Here is an 11,685-nt window from a genome sequence, read left to right on the forward strand (position 1 = left end):
GTTGATTAAGGATGAGAAAATAACCAACCCGTTATAATTTTGACTACCTCACGGTTGACTTTCCAAAAATAAGATAGGAAAAAACTAACATGTCAACTTTTTTCTTATTTTTAAAATTTTAAATTTCTCTTTAATTTTGTATTTTATATATTAAAAATTTTGTATTTTTAATTGATTAATTAATGTCTTGAAATAAAGTTTTGTATATATCTAAATATTTAAGTAAAATTAAAAAGTAAAAAGTGACGAGAGAGTTTCCCTAGCACCAAATTGCACTGACAATTTATCCTTTAATGTGAAAAACTTTAATTAAAAAAACAAATAATTTTACTTATTCAAATAAAATAAAATACAATATAAGACTGGATATGGCATGTCGTGGCAGAATCTAGGCCTTACAATTCGGACGCTAAAACGGCCAAAACCCTTCCTATATGATTCTAGAACAATCTCTCGCGTTATATCTTCACTAAACCCTTTCTTCATTTCCTTGTAAGGGTTTTCGTTACTCTCGCTCAGACTCATTCACAGATAGAGATAACACATAACAAGGAAGACTCTCTTACTCACTCTCTTGTGTGTGGAGAGTTCAAAGTATGGCTCCCGTACTGAGCAGAACCATGGCCACGCCCTCTCTTACCTCTCTCCTTCCTTCTTCCTCCTTTTCAAGGGCTTCCCCTCTCAGAAGCGCTTTTCTGCCGCCGCAGCTCGCTCGCCGGAGGAGCTTCTCCGCCGCGGGGCTGAGGTGGGCGCAGAGGCGCGAGAGGAAGCTCGCTGTTCGATGTGAGGCCGCCGTGGCCGAGAAGGAGGAGACCACCGGGGAGAAGTTTGAGTACCAGGCTGAGGTGTGTTTTTAATGATTTTGTAGGTTTGTTAACCATATTGGAGTTTTTGGTCGTCTTGAGTGAGCTAAAGGTTCAACCTTTTTGCTATTACGTGTGGCTTGTAATTCCAAGTAAATAAGCCTACATCGTGAAGTGTGTGCGTGTGTGCGAGAGACAGATTTACTTAGGAAATGAATTCAATGTCAATTTACTCTTGTACTTGGTTTGGAATTTTGACAAAGACCCATTTATTACTGGTATGTTTGCTTGTGAGAGAGATTTATGAATCTGATGAATTCCGTGATCTATATATGTGTTTGGTGTGTATATATTTATGTATATGTATGTCATGATCATATATATCTTCATTTGTATATGATATTTACTATGATCATCTAGTTTTTCTTTTTGGAGGATTAGAAAGTAATTAGTATTCACACTCAAAAACAAGTGAATGTGGCAAATCCTTTTATTAACGCATACATATATGTTGCAATTAGTTTGGAATTTTGATATGAAAGTGATAGACTTAATGCATAAAGGGGTTTGTGTGTGCATGATTTTTTCTGAATGAAGGGGTACATCAATTTGTTTTTGCACTTCCCTTGGAATGAAGGGAGATCTGTTATTAAGTGTATTAATTTTGCTGAAGTACGTGTATTCCATTTTTCTTTTGTGCAGGTGAGTCGATTGTTGGATTTGATTGTTCACAGTCTGTACAGCCACAAGGAAGTTTTCCTTCGTGAACTTGTGAGGTAATCTGACTAATGTTTCCATGTTTGCATGATTGTGCTATTGTTGTTGAGTAGTGCATACTAAAAGAGGTTGCTTTAGTAGATGCCATGTTTTTTTTTTTTTTTCACTTGGGATTTTTGCACCTATATCTAACACGGGTTATATGATATGAGTATGCTACCACTGGACTGTGATGTATTGTGTTGATTGTTGTTCTGTTCTTCCAGTAATGCTAGTGACGCTTTGGACAAGTTGAGATTCTTAAGTGTGACTGAGCCTTCTCTGCTCGGAGATGCTGGAGATCTTGAGATACGTATAAAGTCTGATCCAGAAAATGGAACTATTACTATAACGTATGTATCTGTATTGTTTTGGTTTTATTTCACTTTTCATGGGTACCTGTGATAAGGAGTATTAAACTGTTAACTCTTGACTCTGTAGGGATACTGGTATTGGAATGACTAAAGAAGAGCTCATTGATTGTCTTGGAACTATTGCTCAGAGTGGTACATCAAAATTTTTGAAGGCACTTAAGGTGATTTGCCATTGAGCTGAAATGTGGCTTTCATTGATAATTGATGCTTTAATTCTTCAATCATGTTTTTATATCCCCCTTGTGTTACAGGAAAACAAGGATCTAGGAGCAGATAATGGTTTGATCGGACAATTTGGTGTTGGATTCTACTCTGCTTTTCTTGTTGCTGAGAAGGTATCGAGTGGCTTTCTTAAGTACATCATGCTGGTTGATTTTTCTGATTTTAACTGTTTCTGAATTTTGCCATTAATTGGCTATTCCTGCATGGCAATCAGGTTGTTGTTTCTACGAAGAGCCCAAGATCAGATAAGCAGTATGTGTGGGAAGCAGAAGCTGACAGTAGCTCTTATGTGATAAAGGAAGAAACTGACCCGGAAAAGCATCTGCGGCGTGGTACACAAATTACACTGTTTTTAAGAGTGAGTGATGTTATTTCGTTTTTTAGAAAGGTTACATGGAATGTAAGAACTGAGAAGTATGTATTGATGAAAGGTTGAACTCAGGATAATTCTTGCTTCTTGTCTAGCCAGATAACTGATATTAATTAAATAAGTATAAAGTTTTAAATTTCAGTGGGAAATCTTCTTTTGAAATTTATTTGTCCTCTTTCAGTACAAGGATAAATCTAGTATAATATTTGGAACATCAATTTAGTGCTGACATGTTTTATGTGGTTAAAACACTCAAATTTTTCTTTACTGGCCAGGAGGATGACAAGTATGAATTTTCTGAGCCAACCAGGATTCAGGGTTTGGTGAAGAATTACTCACAGTTTGTTTCCTTCCCCATCTACACATGGCAAGAAAAGTCGAAAACTGTGGAGGTAAGCAGGCCTTCTGTTACAGATTCCTGTGTTGATGTTGGGTGGCTGATGTGCTAAACCAATTCTATGTGTACAAGTGGTAGTTTTCTACTTTGCACATATGTTTAGTAGTTTTTATACTGATCTACCTTTTCTATTGTCTATGAAATGCTTTATTTTAATTTCTTTTGTTGGGTTCTAGTATTGTTCAAGGTACTCTTTTTGGTTATTGATTTCTATCAGTGAATAATGAGATTTGGTCTTTACTTGATGGTAATTATAAATATTTACTTATCAACAGGGGTAGAAAAGGAACTTGAAATGGTTCCTTGTGGTTTTTGTCTTTGTGTTGGTAAATTTGTTCTACATTAGCTATGGTTTTTGTCACCTTTAGGACGACTGGGTTATTTTTAGTTTGAGACAACTGTTAGGTAGAAAGGAAACTTGAAATGGTTCCTTGGTATTTGGTGTTTGTGTTTGAGGTGAATTTATTCTACCTTTAGGATGACTGGCTTATTTTAAGTTTTACATAGCCGTTTGTTGGGTTTCTGTGAATGGGTTAATACTGGGCTATATTTGCTAGCATATTCAGGTCAGAGAGGATTGATGTTGGTTGTAATGAGGGATTAGTGGTGAATAGGAGATGGTTATTAAGAAGTGTTAAGTGATGCTCGAAAAGGTGTGTTCTTTTAGAAATTTATTTCCATCTGGAAAGGGAGCAACCATTTTCTTTTCAATTGAATAGAAAATGTTGTGGATGAATAATATGTCAAACAATTGAAGTATAAAAAATAATTTCAGTTTATTTATTAAAAAAGCATAATAATACTTGTAGAGTGACTCATTTTATCTAGGTTAAATTTATTTACTGTAAATTCTCATTCTCTATTTTCATAAATATTTTTGAAGCTTATAGAAATGTTTTTCATGGAGTGGCAAATGAATCAGCTCTAGTTTTTTTGGCCATTAATTTAATTATCTATCAATTAATTAATTTTAATATTGGCAGGTGGAAGAGGAGGAAGAACCCAAAGAAGGGGAAGAACAAAATGTAGAGGTAATGACTTTATAGTATTTCTTGATGTCGGTGTTGTACTTGTTTTTCTAATTTGTTACCAAAACCAAGTGAATCTGTATCTGCTTGTGTTATAAGGGTGAGAAAAAGAAGGTGAAAAAGACTAAAACCGAGAAGTATTGGGACTGGGAATTAGCCAACGAAACAAAGCCAATATGGGTGAGTTTGAGATATATCTACTTTTATGGTGCTAGCACATTATCTCCGTGCATTTTTTCTTATCATTCTGTTATCGTGCCTCTTATTGGTCTTACTTCGCTGTTTTTCTTTTAATTTTTGGTAGATGCGGAACCCAAAAGAAGTTGAAAAGGAGGAGTACAATGAATTTTACAAGAAGACTTTTAGTGAATTCTTAGAGCCACTTGCACATACTCACTTCACTACCGAGGTATATTGAAAATTTAGTGTATCAGAAGAAGGTCATTTCCTTTACGTAGTTATCAATTTGACTAGGCTTTAAACTCTGCAGGGTGAGGTCGAGTTCAGAAGCATTTTATATGTTCCAGGAATGGGACCTCTTAACAACGAAGAAGTAGTGAATCCTAAAACAAAGAACATACGCTTGTATGTTAAGCGTGTATTCATTTCAGATGATTTTGATGGGGAGCTGGTGAGTACTAATTTACCATAAGCTTCTAAGTGGGATTTGTCTTGTATATTTTAAATTTATGTCAATGCCACTCTTTCATTATATTGTTATTGTGAATCATGAAAGGAGGAAAATTTTTGGTTCCTACTCTGGTGTATAACTTCAAACTCTTAGTGGGATTTGTCTTGTATATTTTAAATTGATGGCAATGCCCCTCTCTCATTATATTGTTATTATGAATCATGAAAGGAGGAAAATGTTTGGTTCCTACTCTGGTGTATAACTTCAAGCTCTTATGTGTCATATCTGTGTTTTTGTTGTTTATTGCTCCTTATTTTATCGACTGTTCTCAGCTACCTAAGAAGGAAGAGCTTGGAGCATTGAAGAGCTTAATTGACATTTTACTTGCCTTTTTATTTCTCAGTTTCCACGTTACCTGAGCTTTGTGAAGGGTGTGGTTGACTCAGATGACCTTCCTCTCAACGTTTCTCGAGAGATCCTTCAAGAAAGCAGAATTGTAAGAGGACTACCACTTTTCCTGCTTATTTCATATGATAAACATGAATGATGTTTGATGACTATGTGTTTTTCTTATAATGTTATTTTATTCTAATAATATTGTGATCAGGTAAGGATAATGAGAAAGAGACTTGTCAGGAAGGCATTTGATATGATTCAAGATCTTGCTGAAAGTGAAAATAAAGAGGTTTGTTGCCATAAACCTAGCGTCTTTATATTTTGAATATGAATTTGGAGTCTATTGATTTAATGAATGATTTTTGTGTGATTCCAGGACTACAAGAAATTCTGGGAGAACTTTGGTAGGTTTATAAAATTAGGTTGTATTGAAGACACTGGAAATCATAAGCGCATAACACCCTTATTAAGGTTTTACACTTCCAAAAGTGAAGAGGAACTTAAAAGCTTGGATGATTATGTTGAAAACATGGGAGAAAACCAAAAGGCTATCTTTTACCTAGCAACTGACAGCTTGAAGAGTGCAAAGACTGCTCCATTTGTGGAGAGACTGATTCAGAAAGATATTGAGGTATCTCTACATGTTAATTGTGCTTGTAGATAGGGAATTGGTCGGTGAGATGGCAACCAAGGTTGTCAGCTTCCCTCTGCAGTACCTGCTATCTTGTGGAGGGTTAGGCTTTTTGTTTGTGTGTATGATTGAAATGCTTGATATAACTGAAGTTAATTGTGTCTATTGTTATAGGTTCTTTATTTGGTTGAACCTATTGATGAAGTTGCCATTCAGAACTTACAGACATATAAAGAAAAAAAATTTGTTGATATCAGTAAGGAGGATTTAGAATTAGGTTCGTATTGTTTCCTACCTTGCTTTCGATTGCTCAAATACTATTTTGTTTCCGGGAAATTTGGATTTGAATATTGTTCTCAAAAAAATTATTAAATCAGGTGATGAGGACGAAGTCACAGAGAGAGAAAACAAACAAGAATACAACCTACTGTGCGATTGGATAAAACAACAGCTTGGTGATAAGGTTGCCAAAGTTCAAATCTCTAAGCGCTTGAGTTCATCTCCTTGTGTCCTTGTATCAGGGAAGTTTGGTTGGTCTGCAAACATGGAGAGGTTAGTCAGCGACTCATTTAGCTTTTCAAGCCATTCTCTCACAAGCAGTTGATGATTCTCATGACATAAGGCTTGAACAATCTTCAATTTTCATTTCTTCAGACTAATGAAGGCACAGGCTCTTGGGGACACTTCAAGTTTGGAGTTCATGAGGGGGAGGAGAATATTGGAGATTAATACAGATCACCCCATTATCAAAGACTTGAGTGTGAGTTGACATTGACTTTGGAGTTTATTGATTTATATAAACCGTTGTTACTATATTATTAAGTTTTCTTATAATTTGCACAGAAAACATATACACATAGCATAGACACACTTTTGATTAAAAGTACATAATTATTGAATGTAGAAACTGATATATAGCCATACTCTGAATTGAACTTGTCTGACTTGTTTTAATTATTTTTATCTCCTTCCAGGCTGCCTGCAAGAATGCACCTGACAGTAGTGAAGCTAAGAGAGCAGTGGATCTCTTATACGACACAGCTCTAATTTCTAGTGGATTTTCTGTAAGTGCAATATAAAATTTGATTTTTCATATAACATGCAGACTACATTTGGTCTATAACTCACCAAAATGATGTTGCTGAATTGATATTGTTAACCTCATATAGTAGGATAAGACTCATTTTCCCGTAATAAATATAGGTTATCCGCAGTTTTGATTAAACATAGTTTCTCAGTTAGAGCAGCCTAATAGCCCGGCTGAGTCGGGTAATACGATATATAGTGGGATAATGCTTATTCTGTTGTGACAAATATAGGTTAACTGCAGTTTTGATTAACATATTTCTCAATAATGCAGCCTGATAGCCCAGCTGAGTTGGGTAATAAGATTTATGAAATGATGGCCATGGCCGTAGGAGGAAGATGGGGTAGATCAGAAGATGAGGAGGGAGAAGCATCTGAAGCTGAGTCAAGCTCGGCTGAGGAAAGTACAGAGCCAGAAGTTTATGAACCCACTGAAGTCATTACAGAGACTGATCCATGGACAACAGATTAGGCATACTATGCCTCAGAATTTTAAAATTTTGGCATTATAGGAAAATAATGAATTCAAAGGTTGGAAAGGAATTAGAGAGTCTAGGTTTTTTTTTCCTATGATTTTTCATGGGGTTGAAGGAGCATTGAAATGTAGAACTGTGAAGAATGTCTTAAGGGTCAAATCATTTTGTACCTTTTGGAATTAAGAACTAGTTTTGTTGGTGGTGACAATTTGATGCTTCATGGTCTCGGGTGTCACTGTATTATTCTTTTTAGGTGTGAAGATCTTTCACGTGGTTGGGAGCAAGTCTGGAAGCTGAAATGAAATGATCAATGATTCTTGTTCCCTCATTTCTGTCATGGATGTGTAGTTCAACCTGACAACACTAGTCGATGCTTAATTGATATGCAATGGAAAATTTTATAAATACTTTTTAGACGGCTGTGTTTTAGTTCGATTAAATTTAATTATAGAACCATATCCACGCATCAAGTATGAGTTTCCAATGCAACTGTCAGTTGGCAAGTAAAATTTGGGCTTCTGAATAATTCAATTGTCAGAGTAATTTAAATAATTCAACTCACAAAGTTTATGTATGGAATTTAATTGGAATATAGTGACAAATGTATAATATTTTTTATTTTTTATTTTTAAAATTAGTATTCCGTTGTGGAATTTTATATATACAACTAAAATTTGGGTTTTGGGCAATGCACTTTGCAAGTATTTTAAATTATCAATTGGCAAAAGTTTTTGTATGGAGTTAAATTGGAATATAGTGTCTGTACAAATATATTTTAAATTATCATTCAACTATCGACTGATATATAGTTTTAGTTTTTACTTTTGTTATAGTTGTTAAAAATATAGGGAAGTGATTCATTTGGTGTGTGAAATGCTCTGCTAATTTAGTTCTAAAGGTAGAATGTATCATTTTATTTTTGAATATAAGAATTCAGATTGGTTCTTAATATAATGTATCATTTTATTTTTGAATATAAGAATTCAGATTGGTTCTTAATATAATAGTTATGTGATTAAACAATTATAGTTTATTGCCAAATAGGTATTTAAATTTATATCTTAAATAGTAAATAGTTTTCTATATTCAGAAACTAAATAAATATTTTCTAGAAAGATATCTACATTTCTTTTTCATGAAAAATTGAAAAAAGAAATGTGACTTTTTAGTTAAACTAATATTTCTTTGGAATATCTGTAAATTTTATTTTCAAATTCTTTTCCTATCATAAATTGTTTTCTTTAATGAATATTTGTCTTTGGAATTACAAGTCCTCTTTTTTTTTTTTTTCATTTTTCATTTTTTCTATTTTTTATAACTACTACTTTTGTTTTAGTATTGAGATTCATCTTCTTGACTGAACATGAAAATGTTCAACTTTATCCTCTTTCCCTTTCTCTGTTTTGATTGTTCTTTTGCAATTTGGATTAACCACCATAGGATCTGATTTAGGGATATTACTATACATTTTCAATTCGGGAGTTGTGATTTGGATCCATCACTGTGATTATTATTAGTCCTGAGGTAAATAAGTAGGTGTTGATGTTATTGTATTGAAGAAATTATATAATCTATGTTTTGATGATTAGTTGTGGGATTAAATCAATTTTTGCTTGAGTGAAAAACACTAGATGTTGTGTTTTTGTCATTTTCATGATTGTGCATGTATTTTTGGTATTCTGGATTCATTTTCATGATTGAAGCAGGTGGTTGAGCTTGATGTAGGTGGTTATGTATATCCTATTGCATTAACCTAAATACAAAACCAAAGTTAGTTAAAATATGTCGTAATAAGTTGAATTTGGTGTGTTTATTTAATAAAAACCTTAATTTTACTAAGAATATTACCATAAGATTTATAAAAAAATAAATTAAATGTCAATTTAAGGAGGGGTATATTATTTCACTTTTACAAAAAATGGGACTAAATTGAAACTAAAAACAAATATAGGGACCAAATTGAATCATTTTAACACGTGGCACAACTATGAAGTGATACGTGAAAATATAAAAAAATAAAATAAAATTTAAAAAATTCAAAAAACTCAAATTGACATGTGGCGTTGACTTTAACACCGTTTGGTCAAACTAACAATAAAGACTAAATTGAACCATTTTTAAGAATGAGGACCAAATTAAAACAGAAAAAAACTTGAGGATCAAAATGACATTACTTGACAAATGGAATGACCAAAAAAGTAATTTAACCAAAACTATATTTTGATGTTGTTGAATCATAATCTCTTTGATTAGATTTTTAACCTTAACAAGTTCCTCTTCTCTTCCCCAAATAGAAGGATACTATAAATACTAATGGATGTTATTCTGGGAGATTCAATTGTGGTCATGTATGTGATGGAAAGGAACTAGAAAACATTGGTGGTCAAAAAACCATTATTGGAGGTAACTTTCAAAAAATTGTTCAAAAAGTGTTAAGTTGTGTTCTAGTTATTTGTTTTTTGTGCACCAATTAATATTGAATCTAGTTGGTCAATTTTTTTTTCGAAGTAGTGACCTAATGAAAGTACTTATCTTTGTTATTTCTTAATTGTGGCCACATATGTGATGGAAAAGAACTAGAAATTATTGGTGCTTTACCCTTAGTGGAGGTAACTTTAAAAGAATTGTATAAAAAGTTTTAAGTTGTGTCCGAATTATTATTTTTCCGTGCACCATTTATGTGTCCGACTTGGTAGGCCTATTTTTATTTTATTTTATTTTATTTTTGCAAAGTAGTGACCTAATGAAAGTACTTATCCTTCTTAGCTTTATGTGTGATGGTAATTTCATTAGAAATACCATTATGTATAGATTTTCTATGAAACTGCCATGGTATTCCTAGAAAAATATGACAAGCTTCCATAGGAACTACATTACATAAAACTTTCTCTTCACAGTTTTTATGGAAAATTGTACCTTTACTTGTTTAAGTGTGATATCCCCATCTAAGTTAATGAAGTTTGTAGGGTTTGGGATGAGGTATTACAGCTAAGTTCAACTTTTCAGCCAATCTAGTACTACAAAAGTTACAACAAGATCCATTGTCCACGATGAGAGAACATGTATTTCTCATGGTTGCACCTCCATAGAATATTCTTTCATTCATAATGTAGTTCAATTTTTACAAACCATTTTTTGGTCTAGGACCACAAGAATCTTCCACAATAAGCTATCATGTTTAAGGTGTGAACATTCATAGCATGACAAGGATTAACTCTCCAAGAAAATATTACTAGGTACACAAGCATCAAACCCAATACTTTGCTTAAGGGAAATTCATAATTTAGAGAAAGGATTCATTATTTAGAAATTTTGATTGAAATATTTTTCAGTGTTACAAGAGATACACTATTATTTCCTCTCCTGTTAGACCTTCATATTTACTATCCTAGTTCCTCTACCATTTCAAGATTCACCTATTTGCATATTTGGTTTACAGTTTCAAATGTAATTTTAAGAGTTTAGGGCCCAAACATTTGGCTTATGTGTTTATTTTTAAAAATCAATGTAAGCTCTGTAGCTTTGTCTGAAGCACCCATCTTAGCTCAAGATCTTTAATCAGAAGACATCATCTTGAATTCTGAGAACAAAGAAATCCATATCATCCACATGGTTGCAAAGAAAATACCTACCACACAAAAGCAACATACTTCCATTTTTTTCTAGTGTCCTCGTTATATTTTGTGTATACTAAAAAAGGAGAAAATGTTTTGATACTCCACTTCCCAAAAGCTGTTAATAAACAAAATCTTAATTAAGCTCTATGCATACTCAACTACGAGACATCATTGTGGTGTCTACAACAAAGAAATCATCATGCTTCATAAAAACTCACAGTGCCCGACTATTCTCTCATCTCATTCTTCCTTCTCATTTTTATGCTTTTCTTCAATTTTTTTGCCCTAAATTACAAAGAGTTTGATATCTAGGTTTTTCTTTCAATGAGAGTACATATATATTCACAATGGTGGCCAAAATAGATAAACAAAAATCCAAAGAATCTACAAAATAGAAAGTGGAAGGAGAAAGGAAGAGAGTTTGGTACTCTTAGAAAAGGACCGCTGCAGTGGTTGCTAGTCCGTCGTTGTTGGTTCGCTGCTGGAAGACGAGAGAAGTGGTTCACCTCCTCAAAAATCGCTGCAGAGTGCCCACTCGCTGCTGCAAGACAAAAGACTTTCCCAAACCCTTAATCGATAAGTGCCCACTCAAAGACAGGATGTTGTTGTGACTGGAGAGCGTGAATGCTATTGTGGTTGGAGAACACGGATGTTGTTGTGGTTGAAGAATGCGGATGCAGCTGCTGTCGTGTGAGGGTTGTAGGAGAAAAAAAATGCGAAGTAGTGTATGGTGCCGAAGGAGTATTTTTTAATACATAGACAACCCTCTTTTACTTAAACACTCTCTATTGATTTCAGAAGTAAAAAACACTCTCTATTTACTTTATTTAAAATGTTTTATTTAAATAAATAAAATGTAGTTGGTGCCTATTTAAAAAAGCGCTATCTATGTGTATCC

At 33.6% G+C, this 11,685-nt stretch overlaps 1 protein-coding gene across 1 annotated transcript; it reads left to right on the forward strand.

Moving 5' to 3' along the window:
- The first annotated feature begins 468 nt into the window (after window positions 1–468).
- LOC114173458 (heat shock protein 90-5, chloroplastic) lies at window positions 469–7,584 on the forward strand. The gene is made up of 19 exons (XM_028057883.1): window positions 469–845; window positions 1,506–1,579; window positions 1,787–1,912; window positions 2,001–2,094; window positions 2,185–2,268; window positions 2,370–2,513; window positions 2,801–2,917; window positions 3,906–3,953; window positions 4,050–4,130; window positions 4,255–4,359; window positions 4,441–4,581; window positions 4,985–5,077; window positions 5,189–5,266; window positions 5,354–5,608; window positions 5,783–5,885; window positions 5,986–6,160; window positions 6,263–6,368; window positions 6,583–6,672; window positions 6,969–7,584. The coding sequence occupies exons 1-19, from the start codon at window positions 597–599 to the stop codon at window positions 7,164–7,166; spliced, it is 2,361 nt and encodes a 786-aa protein (XP_027913684.1). The 5' UTR covers window positions 469–596; the 3' UTR covers window positions 7,167–7,584.
- Window positions 7,585–11,685: the final 4,101 nt, after the last annotated feature.

The sequence above is a fragment of the Vigna unguiculata genome, chromosome 2 (assembly GCF_004118075.2).
Source record: "Vigna unguiculata cultivar IT97K-499-35 chromosome 2, ASM411807v1, whole genome shotgun sequence".
Taxonomy (NCBI): domain Eukaryota; kingdom Viridiplantae; phylum Streptophyta; class Magnoliopsida; order Fabales; family Fabaceae; genus Vigna; species Vigna unguiculata.